This window comes from Strigops habroptila, chromosome Z, assembly GCF_004027225.2.
Source record: "Strigops habroptila isolate Jane chromosome Z, bStrHab1.2.pri, whole genome shotgun sequence".
Taxonomy (NCBI): Eukaryota; Metazoa; Chordata; class Aves; order Psittaciformes; family Psittacidae; genus Strigops; species Strigops habroptila.
Genome location: NC_044302.2, coordinates 65,231,659 through 65,248,130, shown reverse-complemented (window position 1 = coordinate 65,248,130; position 16,472 = coordinate 65,231,659). Strand labels below are relative to the sequence as shown.

Below are 16,472 nucleotides of genomic sequence, written 5' to 3'. Positions count from 1 at the left end.
TGCTGGAGGAAATTTAATAGAAGAATTGTCACTTTGAAATATTTCTGGAAGAAACACTGATAATTCAGGAACAGTTTACAAGTTTTCACATGTGACAATTCTGTAACATTGGTCATTTTTTAACATAATTTCCACCAAATGTAAATGTGTATGTGGAATGGACTTTCTTCAGGTGCCAAGTTAGCACTAGCACCTGCCCCATACCTGCCCCATTTGTATGCCAGCATCCTCATTCTGCACACCGCACTGCATTTTCTGTGCATATGTGTTCTGTAGAAATTGCTTCTATGGATTTTTATGAACCTCCTATGTCCAATTCCTTTGCTATTTTGCATGTAGAAATCCTTCTGAGCTCTGTGGAAGTGCCATGAGTAGAGTGCTTTCACCGTTTGGACACTGTTGTAGGTAGAACTCTGCTTTGTGGTGTCTTTGAGAGAGTTTATCCTAATGCAGATTCTCATGTTTGAAGTCTGCTTTAAAGAACTTCAAGTTCTATAGAGAGATCTTGAAATACAGTACCTTGAAATGGCTTTTGTCATATATCAAAAAAGAAAGGCTTCCCTCCACCTCCTGCATTATCATACATTAGCTTCTGAAGTGAATTAAAGAGTAGAGAATGTGTTATCAGAGTCTGGTTGTAAAGTTAGATTTGTAGAATTCTCTACAGATGTTGGGTTTATGGAGACTCCCACTCTCTCTTGGATTTTTTACATAGATGATTCCTCCAGCATGTTTTTCTTTTGTACTGTGCACTTTAGATATATGTAAAGACAAATCAGGCTGCTTTGGAATGTTTTATTTATTTCCAAAAGAAGATAATAATTTTCTAAGCTTCTCCTTCGTCTCCATCCTTGTGGAGGTTGGTGCGTTGGAACAGGCAATGCTGGATGCTTTAGTGATGGACCGTGTGGATTTTGTGAAGCTGTTGATAGAGCATGGAGTGAACATGCACCGTTTTCTTACCATATCTCGTTTGGAGGAACTCTACAATACAGTGAGTATTTGAAAATGATGTACAACTTTAGATAAGAATGCCTAGAAAGAATGCTGTTTTGCTAAAGAGACTTGATAATTAGGCCACATTTTTAAGGAGGGAAAAAAAAAGGAATAATGGGGTTTGAACATTTCTTATTATAATGTTGGATTTTTGGATTGGTGTCACAGCTTCTTGTTTTAAATTCTTTGACATCAACCAGACTGAGTACTCACCTGAAGCTCGTGAGAAATATGATTTTAATCTGGTGTGTGGTACATGCTTATCTTGCTGAAAATTATTTGTTGTTTAAGCAAAGTGATACCAACTTCTTTGTAGAATATGTCAAGATTTAAGATAGTAGAGGTGTTGCAGATTGGTGTTGAAAAGTTTTTGAAGAGGTTTGTGGGGAGAGTTTGAGTGGGAAGAGTTTGAATCACAGGAGCTTATTCTGAAGATCTTTTAGCTGCTTTATTTTATTGTATTGATTTTCTAAGATAGTGATGTTTGTTTACTGTCTTTTCACACCACAGAAGCAAGGACCATCAAACCTACTTTTGCATCACCTAGTTCGAGATGTGAAACAGGTAATAGACATAGGAAAGTCTGGGGAGCAAAAATGGTAGCTTAGAACTTCAGTGTCCATGGGCACACTACTATTAAGTAATACAGGCGAATTTTAGAAGTGATGGGTTCATTACTGCACTTCTATATCTACTAAATGGTTTTATTTTCATCCCGCTGATCCCCCTAAGCAATTAACCAGCATACTACTACTGAATGCTCCAGAGGGTCCTATACCTTAATTTCAAAGCCAGGCAGTTTGTGTAGATCAGATCCTCAAGTTACTAAGGTGACATTATCAAGTGATTGCGCAAAACACGTAGTGAATTAGTGCAGTAATTATGCTCATGCCTTTAAGGTTTTCTCTTTTTCCCCAAAGCTAAAAAAGTCTTTCCTTGTTGAGCAGTAACAAAAAGATACTGTGACACAACATAGTATTATTTTAATGTGCTGCATTGCCTAGGAGAACAGAAGGTGGCAGTGGATGACTACTGCATGGAGCACTGCCTCCATTAGTAGTTTAGTAGCTTTGTTATTTAGCTACACAGTTAATGTATTTTGTGTTTCTGTTTTCTTTTTCATGTCACAGCACTGCTTAGGGAGGGATGAGCTGTTCTTTTTGCATTCAGTCTCCACTGCAGGAGATGTCTAAATCCAAAACTGGAATAATTGGTTAATTCTTTCCTGGGTATGAATGCTAAGATAAAATAAAATTATAAATCTGACTGTTGGCAGACTGTGGTCTCAAGTAGAGGGATTTTTGGTACGACTTTTCTTATTGTGGGTGACTTTCATGTCAGTCCCATTGGTGGTTTGATAGATAGGTGTAGGGTATTCTGGTCTCCATAGCAAGCTGTTTTCTGTATTTTCTCATACTGATGAGCATATCTGAGGTCTTATGTGATAGATCTGGAAGATGTCAGTGTTGAAAATGCATTGAACTTTTGCAGGCTGAGAAGTATGTCTTTCTCACAGATACTGAAGTGATTTGCTCCTTGATATGACCCCTCTCCTAAACCCCATGGCCTGGTTACATCTCAGGACACTCTGGGAAAACTCAGGTTGTGATCTAAAAAGGGAAGCTTTTGGCGCTTGAATTGAAATAGTGGAATTTACGTAGAAAATGAGTGCACAGTTTCAAAACTTTCTTTGCTGTTGGGTAAGCTAAACTCACTTGGGACCTGCAAACAGGCTGAAAAGCCTTTTTCACCTGAGCTACTGGAAGTATGAGTAAGTGTTCTGTGGATGAGTTGTGCAGTTGCAGTCTTATTAAATATAGTAACACAGTAGTCAGAACAGTCAGCAGAGTGATATGGCCATGGATTTCAGAATATTTTCCCCATTAGTGTTACCAGCTTTGCTGCTGCTACATTTGAGTGGAGATACATGGCAGTTTGCCCTGATAGCATAAAAAAAAATGCTTTTCAGTGCAGAGAAGTACCTACAAGTATAGGTAGTCAGAAATACTTCCCTAACTCTCAATGACAGAGCTGACAAGCTCTATCCTGTGAGATGTGCTTTTGCCCCAGTATGCCTAGCCTGTTGGTGCCTTCTGTTCCCAGGGCTGGGTGGCCTTAGCTGGCTGTACTGAGGCTTGCTACTAGTCTATTGAAAAAAACCTCAGCCTGATGAAGATAATGACTTTTCACGGTCTGAAAGACATACACTGTTAGGAATACATAGCGCCTCTGATCGCATCTGTATACAAGCCTATTTTTCACTTCCGAGAATTGTGGTTTAAGGTTTTACCAATGATCTTTAAAATCTGCATGAAAGATAATCTGTTTTTCAGAGAATTTGTCACAAACCTCGTATCTTGGAAGAACAGTGGAGGTAAACTGAGAAACAGTGATTATTTAAATATTTTAAACAGAAGTGAGAGACTCAGAAGATACAACTAATACACATGCTGTCCTAGTTGTCATGACAGTCTTGAGCCTCTACAAGAGATTACCAGTCTCTGGGAATTACTCTACAACATTAAATACATACTTCAGCCACTTCTTCATTTTTAACTAAGGAACTAGTTTAATGAGCAAATCATACCATGACAGTTTTCTCTTGTTATAAGAAGAAGATTTTTATCAGTCTCCCTGGCTGTTGGTAATTAACCTGAGGAACAATTACCCTTGCTGTTGAACGCAGCTGGTCTTGTGAACATTGCAGTATACATCCCTATGCGATGTGGGTGCAGTGGACTGTAGATATCACACTTTTCAGGCTGAAAATGTGGACATGCCTGCGTTCTCCCTCCTAGGGGAGTTTCATATGCCTAATGAGTGTGTACACTTTCCTGACAGAGGCAGGAGCTCTCAGCTGTATCTTTTTCCAGACTGCCCTCATAGTAGTAGGGCTTTGGCATGGTTGAATGATGTATATAATAGCATCATGAAATGCATGTAACATTTGGTGTTTCAGAATACTCTTTCTTTGGATTACAAGATATCACTGATTGATATTGGGCTGGTGATAGAATACCTCCTTGGTGGAGCTTACCGGAGCAGCTACACAAGGAAGCATTTCCGAATTCTCTACAATGACCTCTGCAGAAAACACAAGGTAAATTCTGTGAAATGGCTACCAGTGTTCACCAAGAAAAGTCAAAATGTCATAGCTGAAGCTAGTTCAGGTTGTCATTGTGGTTCATGTTTTCAGATGAGCATCAGTTAAATATATGCCATGCTTGTCTGTTTCGTGAATCTCTGCCAGCTGTGGAGAGGTTGCAAATAAAACAGATAAATCGCTCCCCAAGCTACTCCAAGACCACCGGTGATTGTTAAATTAACTATTAGTTCAGTAAATTTACCTTTGTGTCTGGTAGCTGGGTTGTGTTCTTGGTCTGTCATCCATCAGAAAAGATCAGCAAGGATGAACCAATCACCGTTTTCCCTTTTACAAAGCAGTTGCATGTTTCTGCTCGTGCAGCTTGAATCATGTCACAGAAATACTGAATTCAACAGGCATGCCAGCATAGCATAGTGAAGAGCAACATGGAGATCCCTGACCCTAGTTTTGAGCAAAGCTCTTACCTTTTAGAAGCAGTTCAGTGCTTGTGGTGCATCTTCCTGCCCAGGCCAGTGAGCTGTGTTTGCCTGGCAGAGATTTTTCCATGTTACACTGGTCATCACAGGGGAAGCCTCATGCTGGGTGTGCCAGGCTGCATTCATGATGCAGTGGCTTTGTGCAGGCAGAGAGATTGTGCTTGGACATGCATGCCATTCTGCACCTTCTAGATGCTTAAGTATTTCACTGTATGGCATAGCATTGTCCTATGCCTGCATATCAGTAGCATCACGTCTACAAACAAACAAACTGCCCCAGAACAACAGTGTGCAAACATACTAGCACGTAACTTTTCCCCATCGGCTTTCCAAAACCTGCAACTTGAAAACAGCTCAAACTTCTCAATAAATTAGCCGAGTAACATTGCCAGCATCACAGAGGGAGCGGATTTACTGCATAAGAATTCTCTCCAGTTGTCAGAGCAGAACTGGGCTTTGATTGAAGTACTTCCATATGTTGAAAAACAAACCACAAAAACCTCTTATCCCCATGTACTGCTTTCATGACTAATAGAAGAACTTCGGGGGGATCAGGGAAAATGAGAAGAAATAATGAAAACTATTCCTTGAAGTTAATAGAAACATAGAGACAGAGCTTCCTGTATGTCACTGGCTTAATACAATGCTTAAAAAGATATATTTGAGAAGTTGTAATGTTTTCACTGTGTGCTCATGAAATACAACCTTAACAGGGATGGGTCAAGGTCATATAACATGATCATATAACTAGGAACTGCAGGAAAGAGTATTAGTGATTTAGCTCTTAAAATTCTTCCCTCTGAGCCAACACTGAACAAAATGCCCAGGGATGCTAGACATGCTGTTCTTCAGAGGAAATGGTCAGCAAAAAGTTCAGAGAACTTCTGTCGTTTAGAGAACTTGTGGCACTTTTTATGGTGGGCACTTGGAAAACCTTCTAGGTTGGATGATTTCAATCTGGTGCAAGCCCTCTTTTTGTTGTAATTGGCGTACACTATTGGGGAAATCAGTGTTTTAAGTTCAGAGATTCAGAAAAATATATATATTTTAAATTAGATATGAAACAGGGTATTTTTTCTTTGATGGCATAATCTGCAGTGGTAGTTACAGCGATCACTGACTCACTAGTCTTTGAATAACATCAGTTCCTACAGACACCATTGTAATCGGAGATAAGTCCAGGCAAACTTAATCTCTAATTTGCATTTCTTTCCTTGTGTTTTGTGGTATGCCTTCGGATCTAGAGAGTGCTTTCCAGCTTTTCCCAGAGCTTGTCTCATTCGCTTCATCAGAGTAATCAGTCGGGTAGCAGAATGGGATCTGCTGAAAGTACTTTGCATTCTCAGTTCTTCAGAACAGCACAGCCTTACAAATACAAGGTAATATAATCGCTTATTCTAGACTTTGCTTATTACATATTAGGCTGCTACTGATTTTATTGAGAGATTTTAGACATATGCCGGTCAGGTTATTTATCATAATTCTACTTAAATTCCAGTGGAAGCAACATTTTACTGTTTGCTGTTCATGAAGTACGTCTGGTAATTTTATTGTGGAAATCAAGCTCAGATGCCCCTTGTGATACTGTTTAACTTCCATCCATTTGTTTCTAAGGGCTTTTGTTCACTGAAATGTAATATTGCCAAATTTCTGAACATCACTTGTGGGTGAAAACTCTTCTTATTTGGAAGCAATGGTAGGAATTCTCTGGCTTTCCTGATGTTTTCTCATGGTTTCTTATTAAAGTGCTACAGTAAGCCTGCCATGCCAGGGAAGGTTTAGATTGGATATTAGGAAAAATTTCTTCACAGAAGGGCTGATCGGGCATTGAACAGGCTTCCCAGGGAAGTGGTGAAATCACTGTGCCTGGAAGTGTTCAGAAACCGTGTAGATGAGGCCCTCAGTGATATATGGTTTAGTGGTGGTCTTGGCAGCACTGGGGTAATTGGTTGGACTTGGTGATCTTAAAGGTCTCTTCCAACCTAGTTGATTCTACAAATCTATAGCCGGAAAATGATGACAGAATATTTTCTTTCAGAGAAATAATGATAAAAGAACAAAGATGGCCACATACATATATCTGACAGACAAAACATAAAGTAGAATGAATTTAAATGGCTGTGTTGGAATTAGTGCAACTAATGAACCCATTATAGCACTGAGATATCTCACATATCAGTAAGATTTTTTTTTGCCTTTAATGGAGAAATATCCAGACATGAGTATATAGCAAGATTACATTACAAATATGGAAGACAGTAAAAATAATCTTGAAGTATGACAAGTCATATAATCATAGAATCATAGAATGGTTGGGGTTGGAAAGGACCTTAAGATCATCTAGTTCCAACCCCCCTGCCATGGGCAGGGACACCTCACACTAAATAAACCATGTCGCCCAAGGCTCTGTCCAACTGGGCTTGAACACCACCAAGGATGGAGCATTCACAACTTCCTTGGGCAACCCATTCCAGTGCTTTACCACCCTCACAGTAAAGAACTTCTTCCTTTTATTTAATCTAAACTTCCCCTGTTTAAGTTTGAACCCGTTAACCCTTGTCCTACCACTACAATCCCTAATGAAGAGTCCCTCCCCAGCATCCTTGTAGGCCTCATTCAGCTACGGCTGAAGGTCTGCTATGAGGTCACCACACAGCCTTCATGGTCCATTGTATATATTTCGATCTACTGATTGCTTTTTCCTCTATCACGACAAAAATACAAGAAAAGAGTGAAGTAGGATCTTGGTATCATGGGGTTTGGAGACTTCCCAACACCATGGAAGGGAAGGCTGTAAATGACATGGGTACAAAGCAGGGAGTGTTTTTCCTCCACTAATGTTACCAGCTTCTTAGCATTGGTAATCTGAATGTGATCCTAGCTGTGGTTTATGACTTAAACATATATAATGATCAAATGGTTTGCTACTTGTAATTCAGACTTGCATGCATTTTTATTTTCATGACTCTGAAGCTCAACCATTCACTGAGATTCTCTTTTTTTGAAAAACAAATTTATAGGAAAGAACCACTGCTTTCCATAAGTGTAAGAAGAAATCAAAAGAGGATATAAACTTTGCAGAGAACTATGAGTCATCTGGCTTTATATACCCATATAATGACCTCCTGGTTTGGGCAGTATTAATGAAAAGGCAGAAGATGGCAATGTTCTTCTGGCAGCATGGAGAGGAAGCCATGGTCAAAGCCGTTGTGGCTTGTAAACTCTACAGGGCGATGGCACATGAAGCTAAACAGAGCAACATGGTGGATGACACTTCAGAAGAACTCAAGAAGTACTCAAAGTATGACTTCTCCCTTTGCTTCAGTTAATAATCTTCTGCAGTGCTTTGAATGGTTAGATATTTTTGTAATCCACTAAGAGTTTGTAAGGTTAGTGGTGCCATGGACTATCGGGTGTGAAAGAAATACTTTCAGCTGCACGCTAGTTGTATTATATAATGGTGCTATGTATCAGTCTGGTCAAGAGTTAAAGGAAAGCTATTAGCATCTTACCTAGTAGCTTATTTGAAAACTAAAATATAGGTGAGTAATGCATGCCTTACTGTCTGCTAAATGGTCGTGGAAGACGGAGATTTCCCTTATAGCTTCCCTTCCAGTTCAGCTTGCTAAAAAGCCATATGGCACACATGCATTGGACTTTTCAAACCTGTACCATGTGGTAATAAGCAAACTAAAATTAGTGCTTAAGTCCTGCTCAGTATAAGACCTAAAGAAAAATGTATGGTGAAATAACTGAGTGCATAAAACATGAAGTAGACCAAGAATTTTCTTAAAGTTTGTAGTTTCACTTTGTGTTTTCTGGTAGTTTTTCTTCTTAATGACATATTTTTTTGCTTTATAGTCATCATGCCTCGGAGTACAATAAGATGTGCTGTCTTGTTTTATATGTAGCTACAATGCTTAATTTAAAGGAAGGTGTGTCTTCCTTGAGGAGTCTTCCCTACAGAGATGTTTAAAGAGCCACCATCAAAGAAGAGGCTTTTGCAACTGCATGCAATGTTTGCCCACAGTGGTGATGAATCCATTGTTGAATGAAATATACAGAACTTCATAGGGTCTGTTTTGATCGCTGAATGGGATCATGGACAAAATAAATAAAACCCCAGAAAACAGGATGACCTTAAATCTTGTGAATAGGACTAAATAGTTAGGTCTACTCCTGAAATTATTTTTCACTAGATACATTGATAAAACAATGGGAAAAACGGGAGAAGGCATACTCATTGAGATTGTTAGCTGAATTTTAATTAATGGACTTCTTAAACCAATCTCTTTGCAGCAGTGATTCTGAGTTTCAGTGGATCCCTGTTGTATGAACTGTTAATTTCTTTCTTCTCTAGGGAATTTGGGCAACTTGCCTTAGATGTGCTGGAGAAAGCATTCAAACAAAATGAGCAGATGGCCATGAAGTTGCTGACCTATGAACTGAAAAACTGGAGCAACTCAACTTGCTTAAAACTAGCAGTGTCTGTGGGGCTGAGGCCTTTCGTGTCCCATACTTGCACACAGATGCTGCTGACTGATATGTGGATGGGACGCCTGAAAATGCGGAAGAACTCCTGGTTTAAGGTAGCATAAGTCTAGCTGTTCAGATGCTTCATACATGTCTTGTGGTTATGAACATGTCTAATGCAGCTTCAGAGAGATGTGCTTAAGCATGGTTTGGAATGTGCACAGAAAAGAAAAAAAAAGAGAAAAGAAAGGGAGGGCAAACAGTACCTGCTTCTGGTTTACTTCTTTACAAAAGTATCTGTGGGATGACATTAGGAGAAATGTATTTTGTTAAGGTATTTTTGCTGTTCCCATTCTCTCAGCACCCTTCAGTCCCTTCCCACCTGCTCTCACTGCCCTGCTTTGCTGGTTCTCTGGCAAAGCTGCTGATGGGAGGAATGCTCTCTGGACATAGGGACCAGTATCTAAAGTATCCCCAGATACCATGGCACTCTTCAAAGCCACAAAACAGTCAAGAGCAACACATTAGTTTGGAGGCTGTAGGAGTGTGGTAGAGAGATTCCCTAGATCGGTGGCTGCTTCCCAGCCTAGGAGAATTTTCCTAGGTTTGTGCCAACACCACACAGGGCTGTTGTATTAGGTCTATGGTATCACTGCTGAATTAATTTCCTGAAATTTGTGTATTTCTTTTAGGTCATTATGAGTATTCTCCTGCCTCCCACCATCTTGATGCTGGAGTTTAAAAGCAAGGCAGAAATGTCTCATGTACCTCAGTCTCAAGACTTCCACCAGTTCACATGGTATCATGGAGATCAGAGCCCAGTCAGCTCTAAAGATGCCTCATCTCTGGTTAGTCTGCATTTTTGTGTCAGGATGTGTCTGTTTACCATCATATAATCTTGAGAAGTGAGGAGAAGGTGACCAGCTGGAAATGCCAGGAACCAGTTCTCAAGAACTGTTTAATCCCTAGCTGGTGAGACTGAAGTGACCTTGGACAAGTCCCTTATCTCCTGGGTGTCACTTCTGTATTGGTCATGATGAGAAAATCCTTCCCAACCTCACAGAAGTATAATGAGATTATAATTATCTGTCAGTTACACAGGTATTTTAAAGCACAGTCTATTCAAGCTGCAGATGAATACCTATATAACCTCGTATATCAAATAATCAAAGAATGGTTTCATATCGTACAAAGAAATCACATCCATAAAATTCAATTCATATTGCCCAGTCAAGCTGTCCAAAGCAGGGAAACAGCAGAACTGAGGCAGTTCAGGTCCTGTCCTCTCAAACTCATTCCTTCCTCCTGCTCTTTCTGGTTAGCAGTCTCTGTCCCACATCTCAGCACAGCCTCTCCCCCTCTCCATGGTTGTTCTTTGCTCTTAGTTTCTCCTTGAGATTCTGTTTCCTGAATTAGATCATAGCCCTTCCAGAGGTGTAGCTCCTGCCCTGCTTGTTAAAAAACAGGGTATCTATCTCTACTTCTGCATCACTTGAGCCTAGCAGAGGTGGCATTTAAAGCACAATAGAAACACTGTGCTTTTGGTTTAGTCACCTGAACTGAGTCCTGAAATACTCTGCAGGTACCTGTGGTTGTGCAAAACTCCTTCTTAGGCCTGTCTCCTGTGGGGAGTCTCCAGAACAAGTCTTTGCCTTTAAGGATATGAATTCTCCCAGATTTCTGCTAAGCAGAATTTCCTGTCCTTTCTTTTTCTCATTCTCCACAAAACATTCCTTGAACAGAAAATTTCCAAAAGTTTTCAGCCTGAGATAGACTGCAGACATGGAGAATTGCCATCCAAAAGGGTAAATGTTGGTGAGGTGCTAACCAGTGAAAGCAGGATTGTCAAGTGGTGAGAGCTGGCAGGCTATCTCTTTGCTCAGCTCTGCTTACCTTACAGCAGATAAGTTTGGGACCTTCTCAGTTAACTTTCAATTTGTGCAAAATAAAAAAGAGGCAATTGTTGTTGGGGGCTTTCACAGCAGCATGGTAGGCCTGCCAATGCCACACTTGTGCTTTTTTTCCCTGATGCAGAAAAATGCTGGAAGCCATTATCTCCTCCGGTGCCTTTCTAATATAGTCAGTTCAAAAATGCTTTTTATGCGGCTAGGTAAAAGCTGTGATACAGAGGACAAGCCAGTTGTAATTTGCAGCACCCCTGGGGTCTGATAGAAGGCAACACAGCAATGTGTGCAAGCATTTTTCTGACTGCCTCAGACAGGGCTGCTTCCTTCCTGGGCTAGCAATAAGCTTAACTTATGTTTTTATCTATTACAGATTGTTGTTTAAGATGAAAGGCCAAGCTATGGCTTTTTCTTAAATACTCTCATAAGAAATATAATAGAAAAATTAACAGACAATTTCAGCAGTGTTCATGTGCCATATACAGCATCATTCACACACAGTCATGAGTTCCAGTGACCTTCTGCAGCTGGAAATTGCACTCTTTCATGGGACAGTTCTCTCCTTCACCGTGGAGGATCTCATGTTAACAGATTAGGATGATTCTGTTTATCACATTCTCCAGTCTAGCACTTTTCTGGGTCTAATGTGATGAAAAAAACCCCAGTTTTCCCCTGATAAACCAAGGAAGTGTTATGTACTATGGGTAACTATGTCACATAAAAAATAGTATACTACAGAGGTCTAGTAGCAGTAAGTTTTAGCATTGATTATAGTCAAGGAATTTGGCCAGCACTGAAACAAAACTGAACAAGGCAGTTTGGTTCCCTCAGCCTTTCCCTGCTCTTAGCTTTTTATAGTTTCCTCAGGCCTCTCTCCTTCATCTCTGAAAACTCCTTTAAGCATCTTATGGTTGTGTCACTTGCCCACTTCTGTGTGTCTTCGGCACTTCTTAGGCTTCAGCAGCAATCAGGTATTTGTACTTTCAGAGTGGTACTCAGACAAGTGTCAAACTCTGAATACAGAATCAAGTGTGTTTGCCTTTTTTTTTTACATTTTATTTTACTGAAGTTAATAAAGAAGTTAACTGTATTTTTGTAGGCAGATCTTTGTAAGAGAGTACTTATTTCGTTGTCATCTTCTAATCAGGCATACACTATGTCAAAAATAGGAATTAGATTCTGTATTTAGAATTTCACTACCTTGACATTTTCTGTGCAACTGTATACATGCGTAGAAATGCGATGCTCATTTCCTTATTTCAAAATGTCACACAGTTGTCAGTGGAGTTCTAGCTAACACAGTTATGTCATATTGGGAGCTGTTATTTATCTGTATTTCACAGATGGGGAAAGGGAGACAGAGTGATTGACTTTGCTTAAAGACTGAAAGAAATGTGTGTCAGAAACAGGAGTTGACTCAGGTCTGCTGACACCCAATCTGCTGCCTGTAGTGATAAAGCAAACTCTAAATGAGTATTTATAGTGGAAAAGTGTGCATGTTGATTATTGCAGATGAGATGGTTGTAACCAGACAAAATCAAGTTACAGTAATGGTTTGTATATTCAGAACAAAGCTTAAGCATCTGTGCCTGTCTTGTCTTTAACATGACACAACCTTTGCAATAATAGACCATGATTTCTTACTTTTAAAATACTGTTTCCTTTTAAAGAAGGATTATGACATGGAGAAGGTTGCACAGAAGTCTGATGAAACCCAAGTAGATGGTGGACAAGGAAACCTGCCTGGCACTAGAAAAATCTATGAGTTCTACAATGCACCAATTGTCAAGTTCTGGTTTCACACGGTTGGTCATCATGCTAGAACTTGGAATGCCAAAACACTCCTTCGATCTTTCAAATACCACTTAGTGTGACTTTTACTTTGCGTAGCATGGTTTTGCAGCCACTTAGTGGTGGGGGTGGATGGGAAGACGCTTGAATATTTCTCTTACAACGAAGTGAAAAGTTTTTCTGTAAAATCATGCAGCTGCATTAAAAACATAACCAAAAATAACAAAAAAAAAAAAAAAAAAAGAACTAAAGAAAAACCCGAGCACAGCTTTTTTTTTTACAGTGGTTATTTGCACATGTAGAGATAGATTTGAAGCGGGACTTAAATACCTCACAGATATTCGTTTCCCTTTCTTTAGGAGCTGCTTCTGAAGGAGTGAATATTAATCTGTAAGAGACCATTTGCTATAGAGTAATATGCATTTATTAAATAAAATTTAATAATCAACACTGTGTCAGTAGATCTTAGGATGTTTAAGATTAGGCTGCCTGTTGGGTCAGACCACTATGTACATACATAAAATGTTACTTCTTTAACAGGGTGTGGCTAACTGCTTTATAACCTATTAATCTAGTATCTCAGATACATTTATAGCATGTTCTGGTACCTTTAAAATATGTGCTTTCCGCCTGATATTGTTCTTCCTGTGTTTTGGAAGGCAACCAGCAGTGATTCAAGTAGAATGATTACTTGCTCCTATAGAAGGTTAGGATAAAAGCATACCACTGCCTTTACATTCAAGTGATGTGTGCAGATAAAAGAGTGTGTTGCATACATGGGTTTGGAGCCTAGGTGAACATATGCTGCAATAGTCCATCTTTTGCTCCCATTTTTCAGCACTAAAGCACCAATTTCCAAGTGATGTTTAAGGATATTCCCATAAAAAATACTTTGGAGAACTGGAGGAAAGATTTTGGGCTCAAAAATCTGACAAGGACCCACTAGTTTGAATCCATATAGTCAGACTAATTACCTGTTAATATATTTGCAGAAATCTGTTCGAGATTTTTGTGCATATAGATTGTATATGGTGTGTTTTGTAGATGGCGTACATGGTTTTTCTCATGCTCTTCACTTACACTGTGTTGGTGAAGATGGAACCAAGACCAAGTGTGCAAGAGTGGCTTGTTATCATTTATATTTTCAGCACTGCTATTGAAAAAGTCAGGGAGGTAAGCTTTTCCATTCACACTTTTCACCTATAGAGAATGTATTGAAAAAGTCAGGGAGGTAAGCTTTTCCATTCACACTTTTCACCTATAGAGAATGTATTGTAAACCAGAGAATAAAAATAAGAATGCCAAATCCTCCATTCTTTTTGTAGAGAATTTAGCAGAGGAAAGAATTACACAGGACATTTATGTCTGAGAAGTCTTCTACTTGAGGACCAGTACTTGAGTTTTGAAAATGCATCTTAAAATTTGTCCTTAAATCTCTATTGTTCAGTGAAAAGCCAGTGGAAAAGTACAGGTTGCTTGAGAGTGATGGTGCTGAACTGAGATTTGTAGCCCCAATGTAGGCACTTGTTTCATTTTTTTTTGAAGTGGACCATTAGATTTCTTATAACGAACATGGAATTTGTCTCTAGATATTTAGTCTGAGTGCTGACATTGTTACCAATTAATAAGTGTTAATGTATAGAATAATCTATGTCTCTCTATCAAGTCTAACTGACCCTCTAAAAACGAAACTGGAAAAAAAAACCCCACCATCAACTTTTAATGCTGGGTTCATTGAGCATGGAAAAATGACATTCCAATCAAAATTAACTGCAATTGATTGCAGTTGATTAAATCTGAGCTTCTGAACACAAATTGCACTCCAAACCTGAGGTTGGAGACAAATACAGCTGTGTATTTCCCAAATTATTTTATCTTATTGAACATATTTTCACTGATTCAGCACATAGTAAACAACAGTAGTATAAATTATCTTCTATATGACATTTGAAATGCTATATTTTTAGAGGAGTAAAATGTAAAAAAGCAGTCAGTTCTGAGTGAAGGATGCTGTTACAACAGATTATTCAGAAGACTGTGACATCAGTATAAGAGAGGTGAAGAATTTCAAGGGACAGCAGAAATGCTGGGAATATAGTGAAGTTTGAATAAACATACAAATTCTGTGTCTGCATGAGATAAAATTGAAAAAATCAACATGAGAATTTTCTAATGGAGTTAAAAATTGAATGTGAAATAGCAAGCACTTTGGAAATCACTGTTGTGCTGTTGCATCATGTTGATGGTGGAGCAGTGGAAACATCAGCTCTTCTATACATTAACATTTATTGGAGACTTTGAAATTCATGTCTTCTGCTTGATTTTCTTTGTACATGTACTGGTTCTCATCTGCTGGCAAAGACTTTATAGGACACTGTGTCTTACACGTGCAGCTAATTAGCTGCTGAGGGCCTTGTTATATATAACTGCAAACCTCTATTTCTCTAGATTGTATCAACTAATCACTAAAGCCTTAGGCCCTGATCCTGCAACTAGCTCCTCGTGCAAGTTAGTCCAGCTGAATTGAGTAGGTTCACTTATTTACATTAATGTGTTCACCTGCTTAAATTCCTGCAGGCTCAGGGCGTAACATTTCAAAATCTCACCTTTGCTTGGAACTTATCAGTATGATCTTACATAGCACTGTGTAATTGGCTTCTCTTGCGTAATATGCAGAGGTTTTATTTATGGTCTTTCAAAGATTCCACTTCACACATTTGCTCAGTGAAGCTTAAAATCCCTTTGGGGCAGCTCACAGTTCAAGGAGTGAACATTTAATTCTTTACCTTGCTAGTTGCCAGCACTCCTTTTTTTAGCATGTCCTTGGTGGAATACAAGGATCTTTCTTTATATTTTCAGTCTGAAATAAAAGCATTGGCTATTTTCCCATCAGCAAGGTTAGGTTGGTACTTTCCATGACTTAGGGGCTTATGAAAGGGCTGTTGCAGGTCATGACCATTCCTCTAGAAAATGCTTGTTAATTTATAATGATACATACTCATAACAAGTCTATACTGGCTGCTCTTTTCTGCTGAGGAACGTGCTCTTTACGGAATGGGTTCAGGCTCAGAATCTTTCCTTAAGCGTGGCATACTTGAGCAATTACAAACTTGGTTGGCAGTGAATGGCAATATGCAGTACATGCGACTGCAAAAATTAAAAAAAGGAAAAAATTACACATTCACAAATATCATAAAACCACTCAGACAGGAAAGGTTAAAGAATGTATCTGTGATTTTAATGGAGTTTTGTTTTGTTCCCCCTTCCCCCCCATTCTACTCAGGTATTTATCTCAGAACCTGGAAAATTCCTCCAAAAAGTGAAGGTGTGGATTTATGAATACTGGAATTTTACTGATTCTATAGCTATCATCCTGTTTATGATTGGTTTTGGCTTGCGCTGGTCCAAACCCCCTGTTCAAACTGCAGGGAGGCTACTTTACTGCTTGGATATAATATTTTGGTATGCTCGACTCCTTGATCTTTTTGCTGTGAATCAGCATGCTGGCCCATACCTGACAATGATTGGGAAAATGGTAAGTATCATGCTTTGGAGAAATAGTTCTGTAGTTAAGGTATCTATGCAGTAATGTGTAAAGGTCAGAAGTGACACAAAAGAATGATGGTCAAAGGAGAGGTCACCTAATTCATAGTGAATGTATTAACTGAAAATACCCTATCTTTTTCTGTTTGTAAGTTGACCATTATCAGATTTCAGTTCTCTCTA

At 39.1% G+C, this 16,472-nt stretch overlaps 1 protein-coding gene across 5 annotated transcripts in view; it reads left to right on the top strand.

Annotated features, from left to right (window-relative positions):
• Positions 1-16,472, top strand: part of TRPM6 (transient receptor potential cation channel subfamily M member 6) — a 94,209-nt gene that overhangs the window by 40,738 nt on the left and 36,999 nt on the right. For 4 of the 5 annotated variants that reach the window (XM_030470159.1, XM_030470158.1, XM_030470161.1 and 1 more), the window contains exons 13-22: positions 860-994; positions 1,507-1,560; positions 3,956-4,096; positions 5,823-5,957; positions 7,599-7,879; positions 8,939-9,167; positions 9,744-9,899; positions 12,626-12,760; positions 13,791-13,919; positions 16,030-16,281. In XM_030470159.1, the coding sequence (XP_030326019.1) occupies positions 860-994; positions 1,507-1,560; positions 3,956-4,096; positions 5,823-5,957; positions 7,599-7,879; positions 8,939-9,167; positions 9,744-9,899; positions 12,626-12,760; positions 13,791-13,919; positions 16,030-16,281 (1,647 nt within the window). The remainder of the gene's footprint in view (positions 1-859; positions 995-1,506; positions 1,561-3,955; positions 4,097-5,822; positions 5,958-7,598; positions 7,880-8,938; positions 9,168-9,743; positions 9,900-12,625; positions 12,761-13,790; positions 13,920-16,029; positions 16,282-16,472) is intronic. The other variant, XM_030470160.1, reaches the window with a different exon arrangement.